Here is a 27,684-nt window from a genome sequence, read left to right as displayed (position 1 = left end):
GATTATTTTGTACAAAAATTAGATCAAAATTAGGAGATAAGACTTTAAATAATTTAAGTTTCTTGAGAAGTTATTTTTTAAAAAATGGTAATCAGTAAAATGGTATTAGGTACTATATATTATTTCTGTTTTATTTTTATTTTTCTGTATTATTTTATTTATGTTTCTAAAAGTTATTATTATGGTTTATTTAGAATAACACTTTAATTAATTTTTATATTTTTTATATTCTGTATCTTTGAAATAGAAAATGTGAAATGGAAATCAAAATTACTTATATTTTTTATCACCTTAATTTTATTTTTCAGGAAAAAAATTTACCGGTAATTTACCGGTAAACCGGTATTTTAATTTTCATTTACCGAATTACCGGTAAATGAAAAAGTCGGTAAATTTACAATCCCTAGTTCTGTTAGTTAACAGTTGTATCCTGTGACTGATGGTGTTATTGGACAAAGGCACTTTTGAAAGCTGGCTGCTTCCCAGCAGACTCACCAATCATAATGTTCACCATATCTACAGTGGCCAGTAGAAAGAGTTTTTCTGTGATGGTATGAGTCTTTTTATATTTTGCAATTCTATATGCAACCTTAATTACTGAGTTAATAATTTGCACCAGGTCTGCTAGATGTCGCATCTTATCATACTGAATTGAAAGTTTAAGTAAAATTATGAAAATTTTCACGGCGCCCCTGTGAGGAAGCCACAGTGCACACTTTTGGAACTGCTATCCTAGTAGATAAATAAGAAGCAATTAGCTAGTGCAATGGTTCCCAATTAGTGGTACAATTGCATGAAGGAGTACCCGCAGCAATCTAAAATCGGTAGATTTAAAATTTAAATGCATGAGATGAAGCAATAAAAAAATAATGGGTGGACCATCAAAAATTTGACAATTTACAACAGGATGTTGAATGCACAAATTCGTTTATTTATAACTAAAAATATTCTTGAAATTTCATCAAAGAAATGCATTTGTGACAATACCTAAATGAAATTCTTACGCAAGAAACAAAAATTGTACAATTAACACAATTTGTGTTAATTGTACAATTATCATTATCATCATGGCAGCAAAATGGGAATAAAATATTTACTACCATTTTGCACAACATACCTCTGCGAGAGCGGATTTTCAGCTGTGACAAACATGAAAACTAAACATCATCACCAGATTCGACTCGAAGATGACTCGAGACTGAAGCTGACCAAAAAGCAACCAGATTTTACAAAGTTGTGCAAAGAAAATCATGCACACTTGTCATCTCAAAATGAAATAACCTTACGTTATTTTCATTATTATTAGAATTGTATTTTAAAGGAAATAAATGTAAAAAAAACCTTGTTCTATTTATCACTAGCTGTCTACCCATAGCTTCGCCCGCATTATATCAAATTTTCTCGTGGGAGTAAGATATTTTCTCGCAGTAAAATGTAGCCTATGTCCATCTCCAACATGCAAGCTATCTCTGTGCCAAATTTTAAAACCTGTTCAGCGGTTTAGACGTGAAAAGGTAACACACAGACAGAATTACGTTTGAATTTATAATATTAGTATGGATTAATATTAATTTCTGCTATAAGGAATACGCGAGTTTGAGCTCTTTCTTGAAGTGGTACGCAGGAAAAACTAATTGGGAACCACTGAGCTAGTGTTATCATCTTTAAGAAGATTATTTGAGAGAAAACCAAGCAAGTAGTATAGTGACCTGAAGAAACAGATCATTACCATGCCTCACTAAGGTACAGCAGTGGCATACCGTCATCGAAGCGGTGCATCCTCCGCTTCCGATGACAATATGCCACTGGAAAATACATATTAATTTTAATTATACAAAAATAATCGCACAATATTTTATTATAACCGCATTATGTATCTTATTACAAATTTCTATACTACATGTGAAAAAAAAAATAAGATCGCTATTGTATATTCGAATATTAGTGGCAAAATGGAAGCGCTGTATCGGCGGCATCCAAAAAGCCAGATTCGCGCATGCGCTTTACAGAGCACCAACCTCACCCAGTTTAGCTGGTGGAAGCCTAGGATCTCGGGTGGATGCTACACGTATACTGCATCCAATTCTATCCAGGACCGGTTCTGGGCTGTTAGCCGCTTGCCTGCTAGGTATTTGGCCACCCTCACCCAATTACATGAATTGAGAGTAGATTTATAACTTAACCCAACCGAAAAGAATTTACTGGTATGTTTTTACGATAGTTCTGTATAGTTGACGGGAGTTAACAAAAATCCATTAAAATATTTGATATTTTTATTCCGCTCTTCGATTTTATATTACTCACGGATTTCAATGTTAAACCAGTGATATTAAGATTTCTTATATCTCATCTCTAAGAAAATGTAGAAAAAAAATGTGTACAATTCTTGTATAATGTTAAAAAATTAACTATTACTTTGAAAGCATCATTTTCAACTAAATTTAATGAATGAGAGAGATGCATGAGGTACAGAAAAAGCTCTAGAATTTATTTCCTTAAATTTACAATTTATGTATCTGTTTGTGATAAAAATTTGTCTTTCCACTTTTTTCCCAAGACTACAAATATTCGAATACAAAGTAACTGGTTTTGACTTATTTCTACTTAAGTAGTAGTTAAATAATTAAGTGATTAGGGAATTGGGGACATAAACAAAATCCTGATGAGAGCCGAAATTTTACTTAAACAAAAGCTTAACCGAACCATCTCTAGCCGAGTACAGTGGAGACTGATTTCTTCGTATTATTAATGTGATAAAGACAAAAATTTTTCCAGTTCAACAAGAGTGACCGAAAAGTTGTAAATTTTGGAAATTTCCGAGGACACTTGGTCCTAAAACAAATGACTATTAAGTTTAACATATTTAGATTTTTACAGCTATGGTGAGAAACATTTAAAATCTACAACATCCCTGTCGCATCCTTTAAGATATACTAGTGATGCAACAAAAGAAGTATTTGACATTGAGCGGTATCAGCACCCTGGGGATTTGGCAGTCCGCGTGTATGCATGCTCTGCAACCGTCTTCGATTCCACCCATTAGCCACTTGTAGGGAGTTATTTGACTAAGTGCATTGCTTTAAGATTTAAAAAGTAAAGAAATTTTATATTTTTATGTATGTTTCTTTACAAAGCTATATTTAATTATAATTTTCTTTAAAAGTATATTCATGCAATTGAAGAATATTTTGCATCACATATGTACCAGTACATCCACCACACATTTTATTTTACCAAGTAAGTTATTATTATTTTATTTTCAATTGTAAGTCCTTATATTGTGGCTAGCAATTTGGATTGTAATTGTGATATTAAAAATGCATTTAGAGAAGTCTTCGGTTTTTACCGGTTTATCAAATAAACAATATGAATGGACCCTAGACTAGGCATGGCCAACATACAGCCCGTCTAATGAATTTATGTGGCCCGCGATCAATCTTTCAATATTAGCTACTGAAGTCCAAATAGCTTGATGAAAAATTCTGATGCCTTAAAAAAAAAAAAGGTCAAAAACTCACTGTGCGTTTAGAGTTAACCCTCCATTACAAATCTTGTAAGTACAGCATAGAATGTTCATAAAGCATGATAATGTGAAAAATGTATCTGTAATCTCTATGTTCTGTACAATTTAGTCTCTACGGGCTGACACCACAATGAGATCTCGCACCACCTCAAAATCTTATTAGGCAGGCTCTGGTTCGGCCCATGGAAAAAGTTTTCTTTCCAATTCGGCCCGGGGGCAAAAACTGTTGGCCACCTCTGCCCTAGACCATCACTGATGCGCAATTGACTAATTGCCCCTGGATGTCGGCTTCTTACAGAAACACAGCTTCCCTATTGTCAAATGTCATGGCATGCCACTGAGGTACAGTAAATGCAATTTTCATTTTATTATACATAATATTGCATATTTTATTTATTGTTTTCATGTTTTAATATATCATTTATGACATTTAATTGTTTTATTTTTATCTAAAATAATGTGTATTTATTGTTTATCAAAATGGGTATTGTTTATGGCATGGAAACAGATTAATTCATTTTCCATTATTTCTAAGGGGAAAAAATTGATTCAGATTTCAAACAGCATCTTTGAATAAATTAAACTTGAAGTACAAGGCACCACTGTACATACACATGCATATGTGCACATAGTTAAAAAAAACTGAACTTTTGCTATAAAAACTTTTATTACTTATGTTCAAGTTTATTACACCTTATCCCCTTCAAAATAGACTCCTCTACTGGCAACATGACACTCCCAATGTTTCTTCCACAAGTAGAATGCATTTCTGGAATGGAAAGCAGGTCTCATATTGCATTATCCTTTATCTCCTCTTTGGTAAGAATTGCTCAAGTAAGCTCTATTGCAATAAAATGTAAACAAAGTCTTTTATTGGCTGCACTTTGAAAAAATTGTAGACCTATAAATTCCCACTGTTGTCTGGCTGTCTTTCCTTAATCTTGAGAACAGAGTTAGATAGATGAAAGACAAGACCAAATATGGAAACCTTGGGGACAGGAGGCCCAATTAACTATACATGAACTTCTAATGCAAACTGGGAGTAATGTTATTTCAATTCAAAAATTTTTCCCAGAGAGTGTTGGACAGATGATTGACATGACTTTGTTGTTAAAGGAAAAGTATTATGTACAGGGTAAGCCACTACTAATTTGAGGTAGAGAGCATATATTTTAAATTAAATAAATTAAAATTATGATTAAAAATTGCAACCTGGCATTGTGATGATGTCACAATAAATAATTGCTTGTTCACTAAGATTTTTCCGTACCCATCTGCTTTATAGCCAAAAACAAAACAAAAAAACAAAATAAAATAGTTGGAAAGCAAAAGTTTCTCAATGTAAATTTACTTCATATAATATTTTGTTTTATATAAAATTAAACAGAATAATTTACAAGAACTGTTCAAAATGTCAAAATGTGATCCTTATTACATTTTTCACATAGGTGTAGCCATGATTAGTTAAAACTAATCAGATGTATTCTAATTATCAAAGTACATGAACATAATGTACTAATCACATGAGGCCACAGAAAAATGTTTTCTGAGAATTTCCAATCTAGAAACAGTTTATCCATTATAAACGTTTTAATCAGTTATCAACAATTCTGCAAAATTCTTCAATACTTTACTTTTGTAAAACAACTAATTAAAACTATTTCTAATCAAAACTAATCACAGAATGATTTAACTGTTATTAAAACATACTATGAAATAAATAAAAAAAAACTATCATTATGTATAGATATATTGTATTTCTGTAAACATTCAAATAGACCCAGTGGATCTATTTTTTTAAATCTGTTTAGAGCAAGATTTATTCCTATTCAAATCTTTAAATTTATTTTTTCAAAATGAGTTTTTGTATATGTTGGTGTGAGTGGCTGCAGGAATTGTCAAATAAAAACCAAAAAATAATTCTAAAAAAGTAACAGACAACAAATGTGATGCAATAATTTACACAATTACAATTTTTAATACGTTGTGTACAGTAATCCATAGCTTCAAAAATGTGATTCAAATAATTCCACTTGTTAGAGAGCCTGTTGAGTAATTTAAACCTCTGGATATACAGTAATCTAGTGCGCACTATATTAAAAATGATATAACTTTAATCTGATGTTAATAAAGTCAATATCAATATTAACACAGCTTTAGAATGATTCAAAATTTTGGAAAATTAAATCTGCTATAACATTTATATGAAGAATAGTAAAACTAAAAAAAAATTACTTTGAAAATTTATACCATAAAATTTGTCATTAACAAAAATCAATTTTTGATATTGATCATAGTGTATAGAAAGGTTGAGAAACTTTTGTATTAAACAATAATTTAAGAGTAAATAATGAAATTGCACTGTATATGTTATAATTATTGATTCAGAAATTAAAATAAATACCTTCTTTCATTGCATGAATCACAATGACAAATGCTCCTTTCTTCACCACCATTTTCATTGATTCCTGCTCCAGGATCAATGTTATAGGAAGACAATTCTGTGGTCCCGGAAATATAATCCTACAAATTATGCATCAAATTAATTTATGCACAAATCATTTAAATCATTCAAATTTAATTACTAATTCATAACATACCTGTGTAATAGAAGTTTTTCTATTTTCATCACAACTATCTTCAGATCCTATAATTTAGCATTTTTATTAATTTTAAAATATAGATTTTAAATTTTTTCGTGCAATTCAAAAAGTAAAAACATGTTATAAAAGAATCAAAAGTATATGAAAAGACAAAGTTTAACTAGTTCCTCTTAAAATATGCAATATAAAAAATAACAGAATTCTTATTTTTATATTGAAAATTATTTTATAAAGTTAGATTTAGTGATAAAATTAAATCAGATACCAATACATAAAACTCCAGAATAGAATTTTAAATCAAGACATAAGTATTAAAATGCTTTATTTAGAAATCTTAAGACTTTTATCCAGTTTTTACAATTGAAATTTAGCATCATACAATTTTACACAGTAGTGTCTGCTCATAATGAACCTGTATGGACCATCAGGGTAAGAAATAAAACATAGTCTAATTTTATAAAACTAAAGTTTAATGTTTCAAAGATAAAATGTAACAAATTATTACATAAGTTTTGCATTAAATCATCAATATAAATGCACATGGTTACTTAAAAAATCTGTTATTTTTATTTGTTGATTTTTGCTAGTTACATAGTATTCTGTAATATATAGTTCCACCTCAGAAAAACTATTTAATATACTTTGTGGAGTATTATGCATTTGTAAAAATTCTCGAATAATAATAGCATTTTACAAAACTTCATAAACTGGCATTATTGAAACATTGACACCATCTGCGTATGTTGTATCATCATCCTCACTAATTTCATTATTTTTGGAAGACACCAAAGCTATATCATCATCATCAACAGTTCCCTACTAATAACATTGTTATCAACCCTGACATATTCTTCAAAATTGTAGTCAGATAATGCATCCAGTAACTGTTGAAGGAGAACATCTTGAACACCTTTTGTTTCATAATTCGTAAGTTTACTTTTCAAAAGTTCGTTGATTGGAATATTGTCATCTAAATCTAACTCTTCTCCATTAGTTTGTAGAAAGTAGTTTGTCAAAAACAATTTAATATAGTTTTCATTGATACATTTTGCCATGCCATATGGTCAAACTTTATTGCATCAAGAAAATTTATAGAAAACAATTCTTTGCTATTTATCTATAATGGTTCCCATTTTTGTAAGAAAAATTTGACAATAAGTGCTCTTTAAGCTGTGTATAACCCCTTGATCTAAGGGCTGTAGTTTTTAACTTGTATTGGGCAGCAGGAACACCAGTGTAATGCAATGTAAATTTTTGATATCGAAATGTGTGGGGCAGTTGTCAATCAATAATAAAATTTTTGTTTCTTTCTTCTCAGTTCTTCATCCCATTCTCACAGTTTGCCACAAAAAATGATGTTAGAGGTCATCCAAGCCTTTCAGTTAGATTTGTAATTTGCCAGTAGCCATCGTTATGAAATATCTTGGATTTTTTGATTTACCAATTACTAACAATTTTCTCTTTTCCATTCCCACAAGATTTGCAGCTAGTAGAATACAGTGGGTGATCGGTTAACGAACATAATCCGTTCCAAGACTTTGTTCGCTATCCGAATTGTTCGTTAACCGATTATCGATTTACCATAGGTTTTAATGGAAATTTAATTAATTCGTTCTGGAGACCCCCAAAATAAAAAAATATTTACTTTCTTACTACGTTTATTTATACGTAGTAATAAAAATACATACGTACAGTACACAGTCTTGCATTTTTATTAGTCATGTTTTTTCCGTTTGAAAGGGTTAAAGAATCTGTCTAATGTAGATTTCTCTTCTCTCTTCTTTAGGATTTTTCGTAAGTAATTAATAGCATTGCAATTGTAGAAATACCCAAGCCTCAACCTGGTTTGGATGCCATTCTAAGACCGTCGTTCTGACATCATCCCACTTCTTCAAAGGATCTTTAATAACAGATATCGGTATTAATCCTCTTTTTCAGAAGAAAACATCTCGCCGAGTTTCTTGATGTTCTTCATTCAAGAGTTCTTGGCGTTCTTCTGTCGTCAGATCCGTTTCAGGTTCCATTATGAACTGTTCGATGTTCTTTATTTCTCAGATGTAATTTTTGTTACTCCTTTAGCTGCTTCAGTCTTTTTGATTATACAGTATTTTTCTTAGATAAGATTGAACTGCGGCCTACTGTAGACCTGTTCACGCCATACTGCCCAGCACATTAGGCATCTTCTGCACACTCTCTACTGTGACCGAAGGGTCGGCACCTCTTTGGTGCCCTGTCAGGATGACACCACCGCGTCTCGACGGACACGGAAGCCGCGTTATTTAGGTCACGCGAGCGGTCGCGTAACGGAGCGATCAGAGTCGAGATAGAAGGAGAGACAGCGCACCGGAAGTGATTTACTCAGACGCTTTTTTAACGTAACAACTGTTTAATGGTTAACGATAGGATATACATTAGGGCTGCTATTAGATACATTGCTCGCTTTAGTATATAATAGTATTAAGATATTAAGATATTACGATATTAAGATATTACGTTTCTTCCCGTTTTGAGAGAGAGAGTTTACAGAAGTTCGCGTGTCGATATTTACCTTGTATGAAATCCCAAAAGAAGACAGTTCCGGACTCAGAAAACAGAAGACACAGTTCTTAGGCGTAGAAATATCCAAAGGCGAAGAAATATCCAAGGGCAAAGAAATATCCAAAGGCGAAGAAATATCCAAAGGCGAAGAAATATCCAAAGGCGAAGAAATATCCAAAGGCGAAGAAATATCCAAAGGCGAAGAAATATCCAAAGGCGAAGAAATATCCAAAGGCGAAGAAATATCCAAAGGCGAAGAAATATCCAAAGGCGAAGAAATATCCAAAGGCGAAGAAATATCCAAAGGCGAAGAAATATCCAAAGGCGAAGAAATATCCAAAGGCGAAGAAATATCCAAAGGCGAAGAAATATCCAAAGGCGAAGAAATATCCAAAGGCGAAGAAATATCCAAAGGCGAAGAAATATCCAAAGGCGAAGAAATATCCAAAGGCGAGGCACAGGGATAACGGGAGTGGTCCGAACGAGGAACTGGTGACGACTGACTCACTTTTGTTGTCGTGTCTAATGTTGAATTGTTAAAATCGCGCTATTAGGTCGAAAGGTGCTGAGAAAGCGTCGTTATTACGCCTGAGAACTTAGCAGATGTTTAGCTCCCAGTTGTAAAAGTTGACAGTTATTAAACAAAAGTATAGCTGTACTGTGATCTTATGACACCGTGGAATGAAGGTAGAACTACAATGTGATATTATGATGAGATGATATAAACACATCCGAATTCGGAATCTCACACTACCTTTGCTATTATACTCTCACCTTTCGAAAAAAAAAAAAACAGATGCAAAACTTAACGAGTGCCTACCCGACAGTCTCGCGAATACATAAAAGAATTGTTTTGTCAGAAAAATAAAAGGCTGGAATTACAAGAGAGAGTTTCAAAGTTCGAAGGAATACTATCCGATCGGTATATACCAGCTTGAGCGTCGATGTCAACGTCTCCCATACCTCCAAAAAGTTTCGAATTGTTGCCCGAAGACAAGGGAAGACCAATCGGTATTCATTATTTTACGTCGCTTCTTCTTGTGTTTGTTCTGTGGGGTGTTCGTTATCCGATCATGTGTTCGTTGTCCGAACATAAAAATCTTTCGCAAAGGTGTTCATTATCCAATCTGTTCGTTAACCGATCACCCACTGTACTAATCCTTTCTTCAGTTAACTTTCCTTCTGCACAGCTTTCTCCTTTAAATTTTAGCATCCTATTTGGTATAAGCTTATAAAAAAGACTTGTTTCATCCACATTAAAGATAACACAATCTTGGAAACTTTCTCTAATCTTATGCCACTTATTTTGTAATCAGTCTTCTACCATGTCTATGTTTACTGCAGCTGCTTCTCCAACAATTTTTCAGCTTCCAATACTATATCTGTTTTTAAATGTCTTCAATCCAACTTCCAATCTTTTATTAAAAGACTTACTATGACACCTTGTGAACGTGCAGCCCAAGTTTACTACTTCCAAACGTTTTTAGTCATGTTAACCAACAGAAAAGCATACTTTCAATTTCCAAATGTTAAATGGGTGAGAAATCAAATAAAATCATTTAACCATTAATAATAGATGAGAAATGATATTTAAAATTTAAATTACAGCACTAACAAATGAAAATTCTTGACATTGTAAATTTCAAGAATTTTCATTAGTTAATGACGTTGCTAATGGGCCATAAATACACACGACCATTGAAACCCGATAGCTTAAGCTAATACATCTACAACAGCAATAAGTAGCCCGATCATTTACGACTGTTGTAGATGTATTAGCTAATGGGCCAGTAGATGAACCTCAAAAAATATCTTAGTGAAGTAAGAAAACAAGTACAGAGTATAAAAATTTAAATTTATGATGAAAAATTAGGTAAATAAATGTGTGCATTGAAATTACACTGGTGTGCAAAACTTAAGCAACAATTGTTTATTCATCATGACTCCGCAAGAAATCACCCAGGAGACATAAAATTCAGAATACAGAGACAGTATTTTGTACTTTAAAAGGATGAAGAAAGCATACCAGTGCAAAAATGAATAGAATGCATACAGTATGGAATTAAAGCCTTCTTTTTACTGTAGTCATGCACTGACTGCATGCATTTTGCATGTCCTCACATCACCTGTGATGTCTTCTTCCTGCATACGAATCACCTTTCTATGAAATGAGTGTTCATTGTACTGATCGCAACAAGTCCAACATTCATGGCTATCTGCTTAAAAATTACATCAGTATAGTTAATTAAAAGCAAAAATACTCAAATTAAGCAACATTTCCCATATTAGATCATTATCCCTTACATTTTGTTTAACCCTTTCATGTCACTCCCATTATGTTATGGGAAAAACATTATTTAAAAACCTCAGTTATAACTCGAGAGTATTCTTTGTATGTATAATCTGTTAAAAGTGTAACTTTCATTCTTTAAAATCCAAGTATTGTTCATTATATATGGAAGTTTGGTATATATGGGTTTCTTGTAACTGGAAAAGAATAAAATTGCTCTTATGGGTGTTTCATTTGCACCTTTAAAATTGGTTCATTATAGCTGAGAGTTCATTATAAACAAGGTTCATTATACTTGAAGTTGAACACCACTATATATTAATTCAACCTCAACCAAAGCTTGGAAAAAACAACACAAATAGTTAAAAATATAAAAACAACATTGGTCTGAAGAGTTTGGTCTGAAGATAAATTGTAACTCAAAAGCATGTACCAATATTGTGAATTAGATCATATATTCACTCCATCAAAAACATTTAATATGTACGTTTTGATTTGAATCAGAATAGCAATCTAACAATACTTCAAAACAATGTATCAATGGATATCACCTTCAAAAGCATTGCATAAAACTAAGTTCATTTTGGGTCTGATAGAACATGGCTTAATAGAATATGTAGGGGTTCAAGGAAGATCATTGAATCCTCCAAGTTAGAAAATTTGGCTTTTTAAGAAAAAAAATCCCTATTGATAATTAGACAATAAAGTGAAGTTAATCAGCAAGAGATTGTTGTAGAATAGTAATCAGAGAGGAAATAATACTTAATAATCAACTTATTTATGACCATGTTGATTTGCATATACAAGCACTTTGCATATAAGAATTCTGTTTAATCAAAATATTCAAATACCTAAAAAATATATATTTATTTTGTAAAAAAACATTTTTTATTTTTTTGTGATAATGTACTATTAAAAGATAAATACTCAAATATATGGTTGTATAGGAAAATATACAAAGTATTTGTAATTTAAATTTTGAAATAACTTTCTTGGTATCCAAAATATGTTACTTGAATATTTAAGTTTTTTGACATACCTACAAATGATAAAAAAGTAAATTGTGTTCTATTTTCAAATTTTGTTTGCCTGAAGATGATGAACATAAGTTTGTTGAAAACACTAGTGAAAATAAAAAGTTGTTAACATTGCACTCAGTGTGTTTTTACTTTCTTTTTATGTCATATTTGGTGTGAGGTTCAAGTTGTATTGTGTTGCAAGATGAAAACTGCAAAAACATCATCTTTTACTTCATGTTGAAGTTAAAGAAACAGTGGCAGAAACTACATGCCCAATTACAGTTTCTCTTAAATTGCAGAACACAATACTGATCCTAAGTGTATCTTGTTCAGGAACATGGCATTTCCATTGTGTCTTTGAGGGACACTTCCAAATGTGGAAAGATCCCTCTTTGCAAAACTGATATCAAACAAATGAAAATGTCTTATGAAAGTTGAAATCAAGCTCTATGTAGCTAATCTCAATTAAACAATAATCCTTTTTACTGTCATTGCACTGCAATTAACTTAAACTAAATACTAAAGCTATTTGCTTTTGAATAACATTTATGCATTTAATATGGTTGTTTTAATTTTTTATTTATATGTAGATGTATTAAAATGAAGTATACAACAGAATATAACCTGTTATTACAATAATTAATGTATTTTCCACTTACATGCTGAGTAATCAGTTACTATTATGTCTCTGCCAGTCAAAATATATAAATTCAATAAAATATAGACTCACTCATAATGTGGGTTCACATTTTGGACCCCAAGACTTATATTGAATCTCAAGCGTATTTGAGAAAACAGAGTATCATGCACAATGATGAATCAAGTATAACATGTGTGTAAGAAAAATATTCAGATGACATGCCAGAATGTTGCTTAGATTCTTTATAAATAAATGTGAACATAATTTGATATCATAATTAATTAACAGCCCATACTGTGTTCCACATACAAATGTATCTTTAATAATACAGAAGATATACTGGAATATGTCAAACAATTTCTCAAGGATAGCATTTCTTATACGTTATCACTAGTAAATATATAGCTTTTAAAATCATTTGCTTATGGTAAGTGATATCAAGTGACATTTTTATCTGCTAATATTTACATTATATACAAGAACTGTTAAATTGTGGAAATGGTATAAACTTTTGTCAAATGGTCTTAAAGTATTTCCACATTTTTAAATTCTGAACTTGACTGGTAATTCTCTTATTTAAATTTCTGCAGGTCCAGTGAGTAATGCCTCTTTTTCCATGCTACTCTATCCAGTGCTCATCTTTAGTTCTTATAACTACCCTCTTTTAAGTCATCCATCATTTTAATTCTCCTTCTTCCTTGTTTCTTTTTGTCTGCAACCATTCCATGCATAATGTCATTCCATAAGCCTTCCTTTCAAATCATGTGTTCCATCCAATTAGCTTTTCACCTCTTTATTGTCTCTAATATGCTCCTTTTTCACTCACTCTTCTTAGGACATTCTCATTTCTAACTTTATCACTCCATCTGACTCTCTCTAGTCTTCTTCACAGCCACATCTCTAGGGTCTCTATTCTCCTAATGTCACATTGTCTCAAGGTCTAAGTTTCAGCACCATAGAGGAAAACACTCCAGATTTAGCATTTGACCAGCAGTTTTCTCAATTCTAATTTGATGTCCCCACAAAATTGTTTTCATTTTGCCAAATGCCTCTTTGCCATTCCAATTCTCCTCTTGATTTCTTTCCTACTTATCCACTCGAGTCAAGCCATTAACTGGCATTAAATAATATTAATTAGTATCATGTCATTACTGACATAAAATGGTATAAATTGTTATTATATGGTAACTGGCAATGCGTAATGCGTAATTGTTATATAATGGTAACTGGCAATATCATTTCATGTTATTTGAATACTCTTTAGAAACAATATTTTTACTAAGTATCCTTTATGGAATTGTCAAAAAGAAAAAAAAAAAGTTTATTCCTTGTCTAATAAATAAAAGAATTTTTATTCATAAAACTATTTCCGTAGTTTAGAAAAGCAACAAATTATATGCCTCCGGAATCAGATATCAGCTTTAATTTTAAAACACTTTTTGAATTAATACAGAAATCTTCACTTCTCCAAAAATTTCTGACTTGCTTTTTAAAAGTTTTAGCATTTTTAAATTAGAATACTCTAATTTAAAAAGTTCCTCTAATAAAACAGAACTTGATATTTAATATCTATATAGTATAGTATATATGTATGTAATTTATTATATAATTTTTGTTATTTCTGTCATAATTATAATAATATATCATTTTAATTTGCAATAAATATCATCTTGGTAGAAATTCTGTAATACTCTATGAAAGTAAAACTAGTTTAATTCAATTAAACTACATTTGCAATCTCAGTTTTATATCCCAATTATCTTCTAGAGCAGTTTCTTAATAGATTGATGCAGCTTGCCAAGTAAAACAAGCTTTCTCATCATGCTAATGAACTTCACTTTTTTGGCAGGTTGCCTACATCTTAGAAAAACACTACTTAAATAATGAAACTAGGCAATTAAAACATCAAAAATACATCTGGGCATAAAAAAGATAGATATTTGAAACTTATATAATAGTGTTGTTGCCTTTAATTAGCCTCAATTTTTCATGTCAAATTAGTCACATATTAGCCTATACTTTACACAATTTTCTTTGTTTCTCAGAAAATATTATGTTGATGTATTTATATTGTAATAGGGCATCATTTTTATTGTATATATTATTATATATCATAAAAGCCAAATTATGTCATATATTTCTGATATCATCATTGCTTTGTTATCATGCACAATAAATCTTAAATCTACATAAAAATTGTGTGCATATAACTAAAAAATTTTCAGTTTAATTTACAAAAACTTTATACCAACCTTGTTCTAATTCAAGCACATTCTCTTCAGTTTGTGCTTGTTCACAATGGCATAAACATTGCTGTTTTTCAGCAAACAATTGACAAGGTATAAAAGACTTGCTTACTGATTTATCAGATAAATTAGAATCATCATCACTTTTAACAATCATCTGCAAATATTCAAAATTTTAAAATTAATTTTTTATAAAAAAAAATCATATTTTAGTTAGTTAATTCAATTTAATATTTTTCTTATAATTAATTACATTTATTTCTTTAAAAAATAACATTTAAGAACTATATCAAATTAATGATTCTTATTTCCACAAAAAAATAAATAAGGCTGACCTTATTTTTAAAGATATTTATCAACAAATATGATATTCTATTTATGGCATACAATAAGATATTTCAAAACCTTTTTATAGTTCATTTTATTATTATTTGCATTACAGGAATATTAAAAATAGATAATAATAACCAAAAATTAGAGCAAGATACTTAGAACTCAAACAGAGATTTATAAGAAAGTTAATTGTATTTAAAGTACAGGAAGAGCCATAAATAAAAAACAATGACTGCAATATAACATATCTAGTCAAAAAAAATACAACTTTAGACACAATTAAGCTATGCCTAGAGAAGATAGAGCCAGATATATATATAAAAAAAAACATTGATTTTCTGGATCTACAAGCATTTTAATATAGACAATTTTGATAAATTATTTTAATGCTAGTTTAAGTTTGTCATTGGAAGGTTTGTTATAACATTTGAAATTAGGCTGGATAGTCTAGCATTTATATGGTTAGATAAGACTTTGTCTAATCCATAAATGTCTGGTATTCCACAATTATCATCAATAATATACTTAATAGAGCTATTATTGCCCTTTTGACATTTGACAGATGTCATTCAGGTTATCTATGAAAGGCACACGTTGAAGAAACACTATAAATACAACCTCACCATAAACTAGAACCGTATATTCACAAATCACACCTAAATTCAAACTTTCCAGCAAAAAAAGTCAAAAAACATAAAGATCAAACGTTTTCGGCCACTAAATTTATCGGCCTTCCTCAGGAAATACAAAACTGAAAAAATCGTTCTATAAATAGAACATAGCTGCCTTATAAATTTTAAAAGAATGAAAACGGCTGTGACGTATTGTGTATGACGTATATTATGAGTCTAGATTGTGTTTCCATGCCGATGATACATGAATGACATCCGTGTTGATGCAGTTTCCACTCTTGCTTGCCTTGTAGATTTCCACTGCTTCTAAAATTTTTATACTTTGCCTGTCGAAGACCTTATGTATTAGCTTGGCCTGGTCCCAACAGGGGGAAACCCCCGGATCGCTGGCATACCGTGCTAAAGCTGTATTGATGTTACCTTTTAGCACGTAAAAGGTAATTTAAAATTTATAATGCAGCTATGTTCTATTTATAGAATGGTTTTTTTCAGTTTGTATTTCCTGAGGAAGGCTGATAAATTTAGTGGCCGAAAACGTTCAATCTTTATATTTTTTTACTTTTTTATGCTGGAAAGTTTGAATTTAGGTGTGATTTGCAAAGAAACACTATGAAGTACAGTGTCTTATTGCTACTTCCAACCAATTTTGTAATTTTTCTGTTAAATATTATAGCCAAAAACAAAAACTAAATCATGGATTAATTTTTAAAAACATATCAAAGTTATCTGTAGTTCTTTTTGACTTACTTTTCCATATCAGCATCATAATGCAAGTATTGCCTTAAAGTAAATTACAGTCTTTTTCCACTTTATAGTGCACATAAAAGCCCAAAAACACATTTAAATTATCAGTAAGTGTACAATAGTGCCAGACCCAAAAAAATTAAACCAAATTTTAAAAAATGCTACTACAAGACTGTATTTTTAACCTAAAAACCTCTTAAAAGCAAGACAAGTACAAAAATAATAAACAAGAATATAATTGATAAGCATCACATTACCAAAATGCTCTAAAGCAAAACAACTGAGAGCAATAAATCTGTACAAAATTCCAGCTAATCTAAAATACCCCCATATACAATGATAAGTTCAGATTAGTTCAAATGCACTGTATTTAAATTTTGTAGAAAATCATAAACTATTTTTCTGATGATAGTATATTAAGTATAGCTTTTGTATATTTACACCATAACTAAAACTATGATCCAAAATTTAACATTTATATTTAAAAAAGTCAATAACCAAAGTACAGTACATATGTATATAATCAGTTCAAGTGTCTAAAATTTACTTATGACATTTATAGAAGAAATTCCAACCACTAACAATTTTAAGCCCTTTAATAAAAATAGAAGCAATTTTCAGAATGTCTACAGAGCATTATAGATGAAAGTAGGCGACTGTTGTACAAACATCTTGATATTTGTTCTATAGTAAATCTTGATTGAATCTTAACATATATGCATATAGTAAACTAGAAGATGAGCCCGGCATTGCTTGGACAAAAAGTAACGATAGCAAAGATTAAGATTATATCTAATCTTACACATTTTCACTGAGTGCAAGAATTAGGTCCCCCCTCTTCTGAGACTAATTAGAAAATTTTTAGATATCTGCTTACCACACCAGAATAACGATAATTAAGACTCACTGCAACCACTAACTGGTGCATAGTACCAGTAAATGATGAATAATAAACCTTTTTTCTGGTTCTTCTTCGGGTTTACTAAATTTGAAAAATAAGCTGGATCTTCCAGAAACATTCATAAATATAAATTCAAACATTAAGATGAAGAGTTTGAATAAAGCAAATTTATGCACATGCGCTCCCCATTTCAACTTTATATACGATGGAACACTAAATATCATTGAAAATTTTTAGAAGGGTCTAAAAATATGTTTGATTTCCCGCATAAATACCAAAAAGGCATCTAAAATAGTACAGTAGAAGCCAAGTTCTTCAGAGTAATCCTTCACTCTCGCTCTCATGCAATGGAAATTTTGAAAAATCCCGTCTTAATGTGCATTCTCATGGCATAACCTATTAAAACACAATCAAAAATGCAAAAAAACCGCATCTAAAATAGTATAATAGAAGCCGAGTTCTTCATGGTAAGCCTTAATCATGTCCCTCTCCCCTACAGGGGAGAAATTTCAAAAAATCTCTTCTTAGTGTATGTTCTCATGATGTACCCTAACTGTGTACCAAATTTCAACTCCTAACCATTTGGGATCTGAGATTATTATTATCATTAACAACCCATCTCAATTATATTATAAGATTTAGTGAATTGCACTAGTAATCATACCATACTCTTTAGACAAACCTGATTGAAATCCTTCATATCCTACATTCTTCCATGCTTCTACAGGTTTTTTAATTTATTAAATAAAGCTACCTTATTAACCAGAAACAAACAACAAAGTAAGTTTAAATACTAAATGAAACAAAGTCTAATTTTTATAATTTGATTTACTGCCTGAAATTGTTTTACAATTACTGAAATAGTAAAATATTACAGAAGTCAGTTGACAGAATCATTATAAATAAACCAGCAATGAGTTGCTCAACTTTCCCAGCAACATTTAAAATTTTGGTGGCGTCATCTGTTATGATATTTTATCTAAAAACTTTTGGTATAAATTAATTATTATAAAATGACAAAAAACTTAATTTTGAGAGTAGGGACAAGTTTTCTAAAAAGCTGTAAATGCTAATAACAAGTAAAATCTTACAATTTTCATGATGAACTCAGGATATTTTCTTCAAATTAGAAGTTAAGACTGTTTACAAAAATATTTAATTTTTGAATCTATCCATGAATCCTTTTTACACAACCACATAAGTACCCATTACATTGGTTTTAAGAAATAACTTCATTAAAAAACAAATAACAATAGGTAAAAATTTTAAACTATTAAAAACAGTCAAACGTCAGCCTTTTATTTGAGGATCAAGCTTCAAAGTGGATAAACAAAATTGTGCCCCAACAGACAAACAAACATACCCATACTTACAGAAAAAAAACCTCCCAAATTTTTTTTGCATTTCTTGACATTTCAAGGTTCCCCTAGTCCAAAAATGTAAAAATCTTAGGGTATCATTTTTGACCAATTGCCATAATTTCCCACCGTTATATATGAGTCGGGAAAGTAAAAATTTGTACAATTTAAAAGTCATGAACAATGATTACACAGAATTATGAATTCTATGATGATTATGGATTCTGGTGAGGTTATCACGGCTAGACTAAGCTTCCCAAATGTCTTTTAGTTTATTTTGACAGAGTTATTTTTAAAATATTTTAATGACATTTTAAATTTGAACTGTGTGCTTTCACATGCTCAAACAGAGCTACTGGGAATTCTTTATGTTGCATCCCTCTTTTAATTTGTCCAGACAATCTTTCCTCCTCTGCACTATTAATTCCATATCTAGATCTGGAAGAACTTTTATTTCATGATTTTTCTTGTTTTAAAATATAAAAGATAATTCTCTATAATAAACTTTAGTATTTTGTTTAACAATCTGTTCTACTTACCTAAGTTTTGTGAATTTTACCTAATTTGTGTGTTTTACTTATCTGTATTATGTTGTTAATTGGACTGCAGATTGAAAAAATTGTAGACCTATAAATTCCCACTGTCGTCCATCTTCCTGCCTGTTTGTCTGTCCGTCCTCCCTTAATCTCAAGAATGGAGTTAGATAGATGAAAGTAAAGACCAGATGTGGACAGATTAGAGGCAGGAGACCCCAATTCACTGTATCACACTTCTGATAAAAATCAGAAGTCATGTTATTTCAATTCAAAGATTTTCCCACGAAAGAAGTTAGATAAGTGATGGCATGATTTTGTTGCTAACACGAAAAGTATGATGTAGAGGGGAAACACACTACTAATTTGAGAGGGAGAGCATATATTTTAAATTAAATAAATTTATAAAACATGATTCAAAATTTCATCCCAGCATTGCAATAACTTGTTTTTATTTGAATTTGTTTTAATGAATGGGGTTTTTCATATTGTTATTAATATTGAGAGTGCAATCATTCCTTGTTTTTTTATGGTATTACCAAGTATGTATACATAAATAACCTAATATTACTTTGAAGATTCTGAAATATTTGGTTATTCATTCAGAATTATAGTTTTTTCAAAAACTGTACAGTACATATGGTTCTTTAACTTTTATAACTTTATGTGTTTTAAATACTATATTGCTAATAAACTAATCTTATGATGTACTTTTATCTAATGTAAATTGATTAAATACAAGAAAATTGATTGTATGCTCCAATCAGGAAGTCCACTTAAAGACACCAAATGAGAAAGTTATTAATGAAATTTATACATAAGATAAGATATCATTTTTCACATAATAATGAAACTAAAGATTCTTAAAGTTTTTCTATTGTAAAACATAAAAATTTTACAGAAGATAATCAAATATACTCTATCTAAAATCCAAATTAATTTTTGGCTAGAATTAACTAATTATGTATTAATTAATTAATTAAATTATAGAATTTGGCCTAAAGGTAGAAGGTTAAGCCATCACCTTAATCTTAACACAGTGAGCTGACTGTTTAAAAAATTAGGCTACAGTTTGTTATATATTTATATATATATTTATTACAGGAAATCTATAATGAAACACAACATGCTTTGATATATCTTTAATGTAAAAAGTTTTAACTAACTCCTGCTAAACTTCTTATAAATTATAACTTATAAGGAGAGGACATGACTGGATACCCACCGATTTTGATCAGTTTGGACATACTGAAAGTACCAGTACATCAAAAATAAGCAAACACATGTTAAAGATTTTCATCCAATGTTCCTTGCAAATACAGTAGAATCTCATTTTAACAGATCGCAGAATAACGAAGTTTTTCCATGTTTTGACAAATCAATGTAATTTTACCTTCTTTTAGAAAAATCCGTAACTCAGAATAACAGATTTTTCTAGTCCTATCCATTATAAACTTTGTTTTTCTTTCTACTTTTAGTTAATATTTGGGTGTTTCCAGGAATTTGTAGAATTTGACAATGTAATTGTTACATCTGGGATATATACTGTAAATTGAAGAATCATACAAAAAAGAGTCAGTAGGCTGATACAATTGAGGAGGAGCCACCTAGTGAACATTTTGATGCTGGTCCAAGTATAGTGCCAAAATTTAGCAAGGCCATTGAGTCTTTCCAAATTGTGAAAACCTTCCCTTCAAGTTACAGCATGTATGTGACACAAATATCAAGTGGCTGTTGTATTTAATAGGCAGAAAGGAGCATCAAAAGAAACCAAGATGGACAAATTTTTAACAAATTTTGAAGTCAAGTGAAGTGCTAATGACCTATACAATCTTGTAACATATGTGTTTCTATAAACCAGTGTTTCTCAAAGTTTTTGGTCTGCAAACCCACTTTTGCACTTAAAAATTCCAAAGGATCCCTTGAAGAATGTGTATGTGTAGATAAACATCCTGAAGAGAGGGATTAATTTAAATTCAGGAGGAGTTAATTTCTTTCATTTAATTGCATTGAAACACTCATAATATTTTAATAGCAGATTTATTTTTAGTATCATTAAAAATTAATAAGTTATCTTTGGTACATCTTTGAACAAAATATTCTATGTATATGTTTCGACATTAGTAAAATCAATTAGGCAAGTTAAACATATTTTAAATTAAATTTAATGTGATGGGCAAGCCTGCTTATTTTGGCACAATAAATTAAACCTGGGTTTAATATCAGTCAGTGCAGGTCTCATAGCAATTTCTATGTTGCAAAGACAAGAGCACTGCTTTGTTTTGATGTTGGTCTTTACTGAAAATGCCATTTCGCATAAATAAGTGGTTGTAAATGATAAGAAAACTGCCATTGCTAATTCCTAATTCAGAGAGTAGTGGATATTCTGCTTTCACACTAAGCCAAAAAGAATCTACTATTTCTAAATATGAATCCATAGTAAATTTATAAAATATTTGAAAAAAAATTGATCTGTCATCAATTTTTCTACAATCCTCCAAATATTTTTCATGACCTACTTGGGGGGTCTCAACTCACACTTTGCGAATAACTGCTATAGACTAAAGAACAGCGATCTTGAGAGATTAAATAATTTCAAGTACTGGCATTTCTTATATGTAGGGGATTAAAACAAATTTTTTGAATAACAGATATTTTCCTGAGTATATGGGAAATACTGATGATACTGATGGAAAATGGATGATTTTCGGCAGCCTGAGAGATCCATTAAAACGAGATTCTACTGTATTAATTTTTGATGTTTGAAAATTCATAAGTATGTAGCAAACTGTTATAAGTCATAATGATGATACATTCCACAAGTTCTGCATAGCATAGTCTGTTAAATAATCATTAATTAACAGTGACTGCTGAACAGGTATTGTTCTGGTATCAATTCCTGAAAAGTTTTTAAATATTTTTTAATTAGGTAAAAATTATAGAATTTTTCACTTGCATATTTAATAAAATACTTGTGTCAACAATCAGAACCATCACTCTGTCATATTTCTAGCAGTTTCAGTTTTGTTTTGAATAAGACAAAGCAGGATCTGATATTAGTTTTAAAATTCAAAATATTAGTAGTAGTATAATTATTAGAAAATCTTGTGAAATGGCAGCATCCTAGGAAAATCTTTGTAATTGATCATTGAGTGAAGAACTGACAACAACTAACATTGAAAGTGATGAGTTTGCATTTATTGCATCATATGAAAAACAGGATATTACGGATGACTTGAAATTTTATACCCAAATTTTGGAAAAGTTAAATGCTATCAAAGGACAAGGAAGTGAAACCATAAAAAAAAAAAAAGAAACAATGGCTTTAGGTGAAAAATTTGCTACCACTATTATTGACATTTTGAAAGAATGAGATTTTGATGAGGTAGAAGAATTATTCCTGCCAAAAGAAGACATCTGAGAAAAGGACGATGGAAAACATATTCTGTACAGTTCCAAATCATTTTCACCAGAAAAATCACTTCCATCTAGTAGCACTTCATATTCAATTGTATCAGAGAGTAAATATTATGAGCCTGAATCTAAAAAAATCAAAAGCAGAATACATATCGCTTGACACAAAAATTAAAAGTTCTGAATTTGGTAAGAGAACAACCAAATTGGAGTTTAAAAACCATTCAAAAGAGGTAGCCCACTTCATTCTAAAAAACCTACACAAAAAGTAGACTTTCCATCACTTCTATGAAGCCTGACAGCAGATGCAACCTATGACAATAAGAATATTACAGCAATGGGCTTCACAAAGTCCAATTTGAAGGGCTGGAGTTTTACTTTATAACATCACATGGATGGATAAGTAAATTCAAGACTTCTCATTCTATTCATCAGAGAAAGGTTACAAAGTATATAAAATAAAAAATTGCTTTAGATCTAACTACTATTTTAAAAGAAGCACAGAAGCTTCAAAAGCAAATTGTGAAGAAAATTTTAAATTTTCATTCTGATTTTATAATAAATATAGACAGAACTGGTTACAAATATTGCATGGATATACAAAAAACTTTGTCCATTACTAGGGATTATGCTATAAAAATTCATTCACTTATTCATCATCAGTTATCCTCTCTAAATTTCAAAGACATGATAAAGTATGCATGAGTTGCATCAAAATTGATTTCACAATGAAACATATTTAACAATGTAAACCAGGTATGTTTTCCAACTGTTCATGAAATGAGACAATTCAAATGTGAATGCTCAGCATTTCCATTTATAAAATGTGTGGTTTGTAAAAAATATTTATGTTTTACATGTTTTTATGATATATATATCATACGACAAATTGTAAGCCATTATAAATACAGTCGACCCCCCTATAATTACGATTCCTATAAAACTACGAAAAAATTGTGACCGGTATCCGTAAAAAACAGTAAAAAACCCCCTATAATTACCTCAAACGTCATCGGGCAGCCAAACTACTTTCCCGCCGTCCGTAGCGCCACGCTACGGAGAGATTTCTATCGTCTGGACAGTATTATATAAATTATATATAAATTAGGTACTGTACATATAATTATATATTAATTATATATAAATTAGGTACTGTATATATAATTATATATTAACTTATTGTAACTTTGTTATAATTAAATATATAATTTCCGCCGTCTAGCGTGGCGCCACGCTACGGAGATTTTTACGCTAACTATCGTCTGTCAGTATGTAAATTAGGTACCGTAAGTCTAATACAGTACTGTAATTTTATACATTTCTTGTGAAAGAAACATTTCTTATTCAACGGCGATTAAAATTATTTATATTAATGATGTCTCCGAAGTTCTACGAAGTTTTCACAGAAAAATAAGTTGTTAGAAATCGGCCGCTCTTTGCTGAGCTGTTCCGCGACGAAAACAATGTTGAGCAATGGCAATGTCGAATGGTGACACTCGGTAAGTAATCCTACAATTTTTTGTTTATAGCATAGTTTATACGGATTATTCCCAAAAAATATATACGTATTTTGGAAATGTTGAGTCGGATTAGTCTAGAATCGATTAATTTTATGGAAGAAAATCTTTCAAACAGCCATAGTCCGTAAACTTGACACATGTCGGGTTGTGATTGGAAGGATTCATAAGAAATCGGATTCCTAAAGAATGGAACGTATCTATATCTTATATGGGGGGTCGACTGTAAGTTTAAAAATTTACAATAAGATATACAATAAATACACAGGTCATTTATTTCCAATTATTTATACAAGTATTTTATTAAATATGGAAAAAATTCTATAATTTTTACCTAATTAAAAAATATTAAAAAATAAAATAATTAAAAAATTTTCGGGAATCAATGCCAGAACAATACCTGTTCAGCAGTCACCGTTAATTAATGATCATTTAGCAGACTATGCTATGATGCTTGTGGAATGTATCCTCTGTTACAACTTATAACCATTCACGACAAACTTTTGAATTTTCAAACAACAAAAATTAATATTTGCAAGGAACGTTGGATGAAACCTTGGACACATATTCACTCATTTTCAATGTATTTTCACTATGTCCAAGCTGTTCAAAATTGGTGGGTAGCCAGCCATGTCCTCTCCTTGTTAGTTAGATAACTAAGCAAATAGAAACTAATGTCTGCTAACTTTATAAATCCTTTGTTCAAAAATAAATTCATTAGGTCGTAGATTAGGTTCACTAGGTCACAACCTGCTAATTAGAAAAGCATTCTCAGATAAAAAAAAACAACCTTAAAAGCTTGGTAACTGCAATAATTATCGCAATTATGATGTCATGTATTAAAGTAAATTTGAAATTAAATGACAGAGTTATGGTTATTTAATTGTGTTCTAACACTACTGTTACCTAATTTTAAATAAATCTTACTCTAAACAATCTCCTAAAAGATTCTAGTTAAATTGTATGACATTATTTTCTTATTATAAAGTATAACTAAACAAATTGATAGTAACAAATCTTTTTAAGGTAATAAAATCTATACTTAGCAGTTTTAACAATACAATAGCTTATAGAATTAAAGTGAAGTTAACTCAATTTTGAGGTAAAAATGCTCATATTTTTCCATGATTTATACTGGTGAATCTGATATTTAATATAATTAAGTAATCTAAAAACAATAATCAATACAAATATGCTTTTACATAGTCATAACAGGGAAAAAAACATTATGTAAAGATGCTAATTATTATCATTTGCAAAATAATGGCCTACAAACAACTTTGTACAGCAATCTTTGACCCAAAGATCTTGTCTGATTTCCCACAACCTGAAAACAGCTTTATATAGTCATTCAATAGGTCATTAGAACAAGACAAGAAACTATTTTGAATATATTTCACAACAATAAAAAAAGAAAAAGATATTGCATGACTGAATAAGAAAGATAACATATAATCATCTATTATATCACTAAAAACAGAACATCTATACTTTCTAATAATAATAGAAAGTTTCCTTATTATTACTTAAATACAGACATTCATTTTCAAAATATTCCTAAACATTTAGGTTTAAAACCATTTTAAAGAATAGAAAAATTTATTCTACATGAATTTAAGTTTAACATAAGCCACAAATGGATGTTTTTATATTAAATTAAGAAAAACCAATATATTCTCTGTCTCTATATGGTATCTCTACATAGCATGTAGTATTATATTTCTGCTTACGAAAATACTAAAAATACAATATAGAATTTAATGGATTTCTGTATAACTGTCATAAAAAAAATTATGTTTATTTAACAACATATCACAAGCTGCTGTATCTGCTATTGTGATTGCCAAGTTCAAATTTATCGTCATCACATCAACGTGTATTGCTTTTTTTTTCTTTTTTGAATTACCATAACTAAGATATCAAATATGAAAAAATATTTGAAAAAAGAAACAATAAAGTAGTTTTAACATTTTTACATAAATACTTTTAGATGAGAAATTAAGTAAAATGAAAATCATAGATAAAATGTAAAGGACACATTGAAAAATTACCATTTATACTATAACTTCATTTATAACAATTACAGTGGTACCTCAGGATACGAAATTAATCCGTTCCGAAACTGAGATCGTATCATGAAAATGTCGTAAGGTGAATCAACTTTTCCCATACGATTACATGTTAAACCAAAAAATTCGTTCCAACGCGAAAAACATACTCAAATTAAAGCCAAGTAATACATTAAAAAAAATAACTGTAGTAAGGAAAACAAATGAAAAATGCGAATTAATGTAACGTCGTATGGTGAGTTTTTGTTCGTATCGTGGAGCAAAAATATGTTCGAATTTCATGTCATATCCTGAAAATTTCGTATGCTGGGGCGTTCGTATCCTGAGGTACCACTGTACTGTGTTTGATGAAGCTTTACAGTTTAGAAAAGATAATATTAGCATTGCATTTTGACACATACTCAGTGAGCATTTAATTCAAAATTTTAAACATATCAGAGAATTGATACTAAATCAATAAATAATAAATATATTATTCATATATAAGGCTGATGTGATCCTAACTAATAGGCCTATATAATCATAATTAATTTGAATGATTTACTTGATATCTACATATCAAATGGATCTATTTGCTTGATAATGCTACCAGAATTTCATTGTATATAGTGCTGTGTGCTACACTAACTCAAAAAATTGATTTTTAAGTGTGTAGTGATTTAAGATATAGTAATGTTTTTCCCATTGTGTATCAAAAGCATCAAAGAATAAAGCAAATATTAAGAGAAATTGCTCCTCACAAAATCTGTTTTTCTACTTCCTTTCTTCAAGTAATACTTTTATGAAGTAAAGACCATAACTGAATCATCATCTAAATTGATTAATGTTAAAAACATACACAATAACCTTCTTATAAAACAATAGATTAAAATACTTTATATGACCAGAGCAAATGTTTTCGGCCTTCTTAAAAAGGTCATCTTTAGGTTGTTGCAAATAGAACCGATTTAAACAAAATGGAACATCAAAAAGGACTGACAAGATAATGTAATCATAATTAATGCAATAATGGTGTTTTTTAGACCTGTTAGAATTGGTTATAATAGAAATATTTCAGACTAATTACAATGTCAAATGTAATGTGTAATCTTAGAATTTATATTGTATTCAATAATATAATCTATCTTATTTAAAAACTGTCCTATTTGCATTTATATAAGTTTCCTATGTTCCATTTTATTTAAATCCATTCTAACTAACAACCTGAACATGACCTTTTTAAAGGCCAAAAACATTTGCTTTAGTTATAAGAAGTATTTCAATCTGCTAATTTACAAGAAGGTTAGTATGTGTTTTTTTTATATAAAAGTAGTTTGTAATAGGA

General features: G+C 30.1%; 1 protein-coding gene across 4 annotated transcripts in view; it reads right to left on the bottom strand.

Annotated features, from left to right (window-relative positions):
* LOC111616502 overlaps positions 1-27,684 on the bottom strand; it is a 122,832-nt gene that overhangs the window by 40,102 nt on the left and 55,046 nt on the right. For all 4 annotated transcript variants that reach the window (XM_023357909.1, XM_023357925.1, XM_023357931.1 and 1 more), the window contains exons 2-4: positions 14,866-15,016; positions 6,124-6,170; positions 5,928-6,046 (exon numbers count right to left, since the gene is read on the bottom strand). In XM_023357909.1, coding sequence (XP_023213677.1) covers positions 5,928-6,046; positions 6,124-6,170; positions 14,866-15,016 — 317 coding nt within the window. The remainder of the gene's footprint in view (positions 1-5,927; positions 6,047-6,123; positions 6,171-14,865; positions 15,017-27,684) is intronic.

The sequence above is a fragment of the Centruroides sculpturatus genome, unplaced genomic scaffold (assembly GCF_000671375.1).
Source record: "Centruroides sculpturatus isolate CEXI.00-Female unplaced genomic scaffold, Cexi_2.0 scaffold55, whole genome shotgun sequence".
NCBI lineage: Eukaryota > Metazoa > Arthropoda > Arachnida > Scorpiones > Buthidae > Centruroides > Centruroides sculpturatus.
The sequence above is the reverse complement of the archived record's forward strand: the minus strand, read 5'-3'. Positions and strand labels throughout refer to the sequence as shown.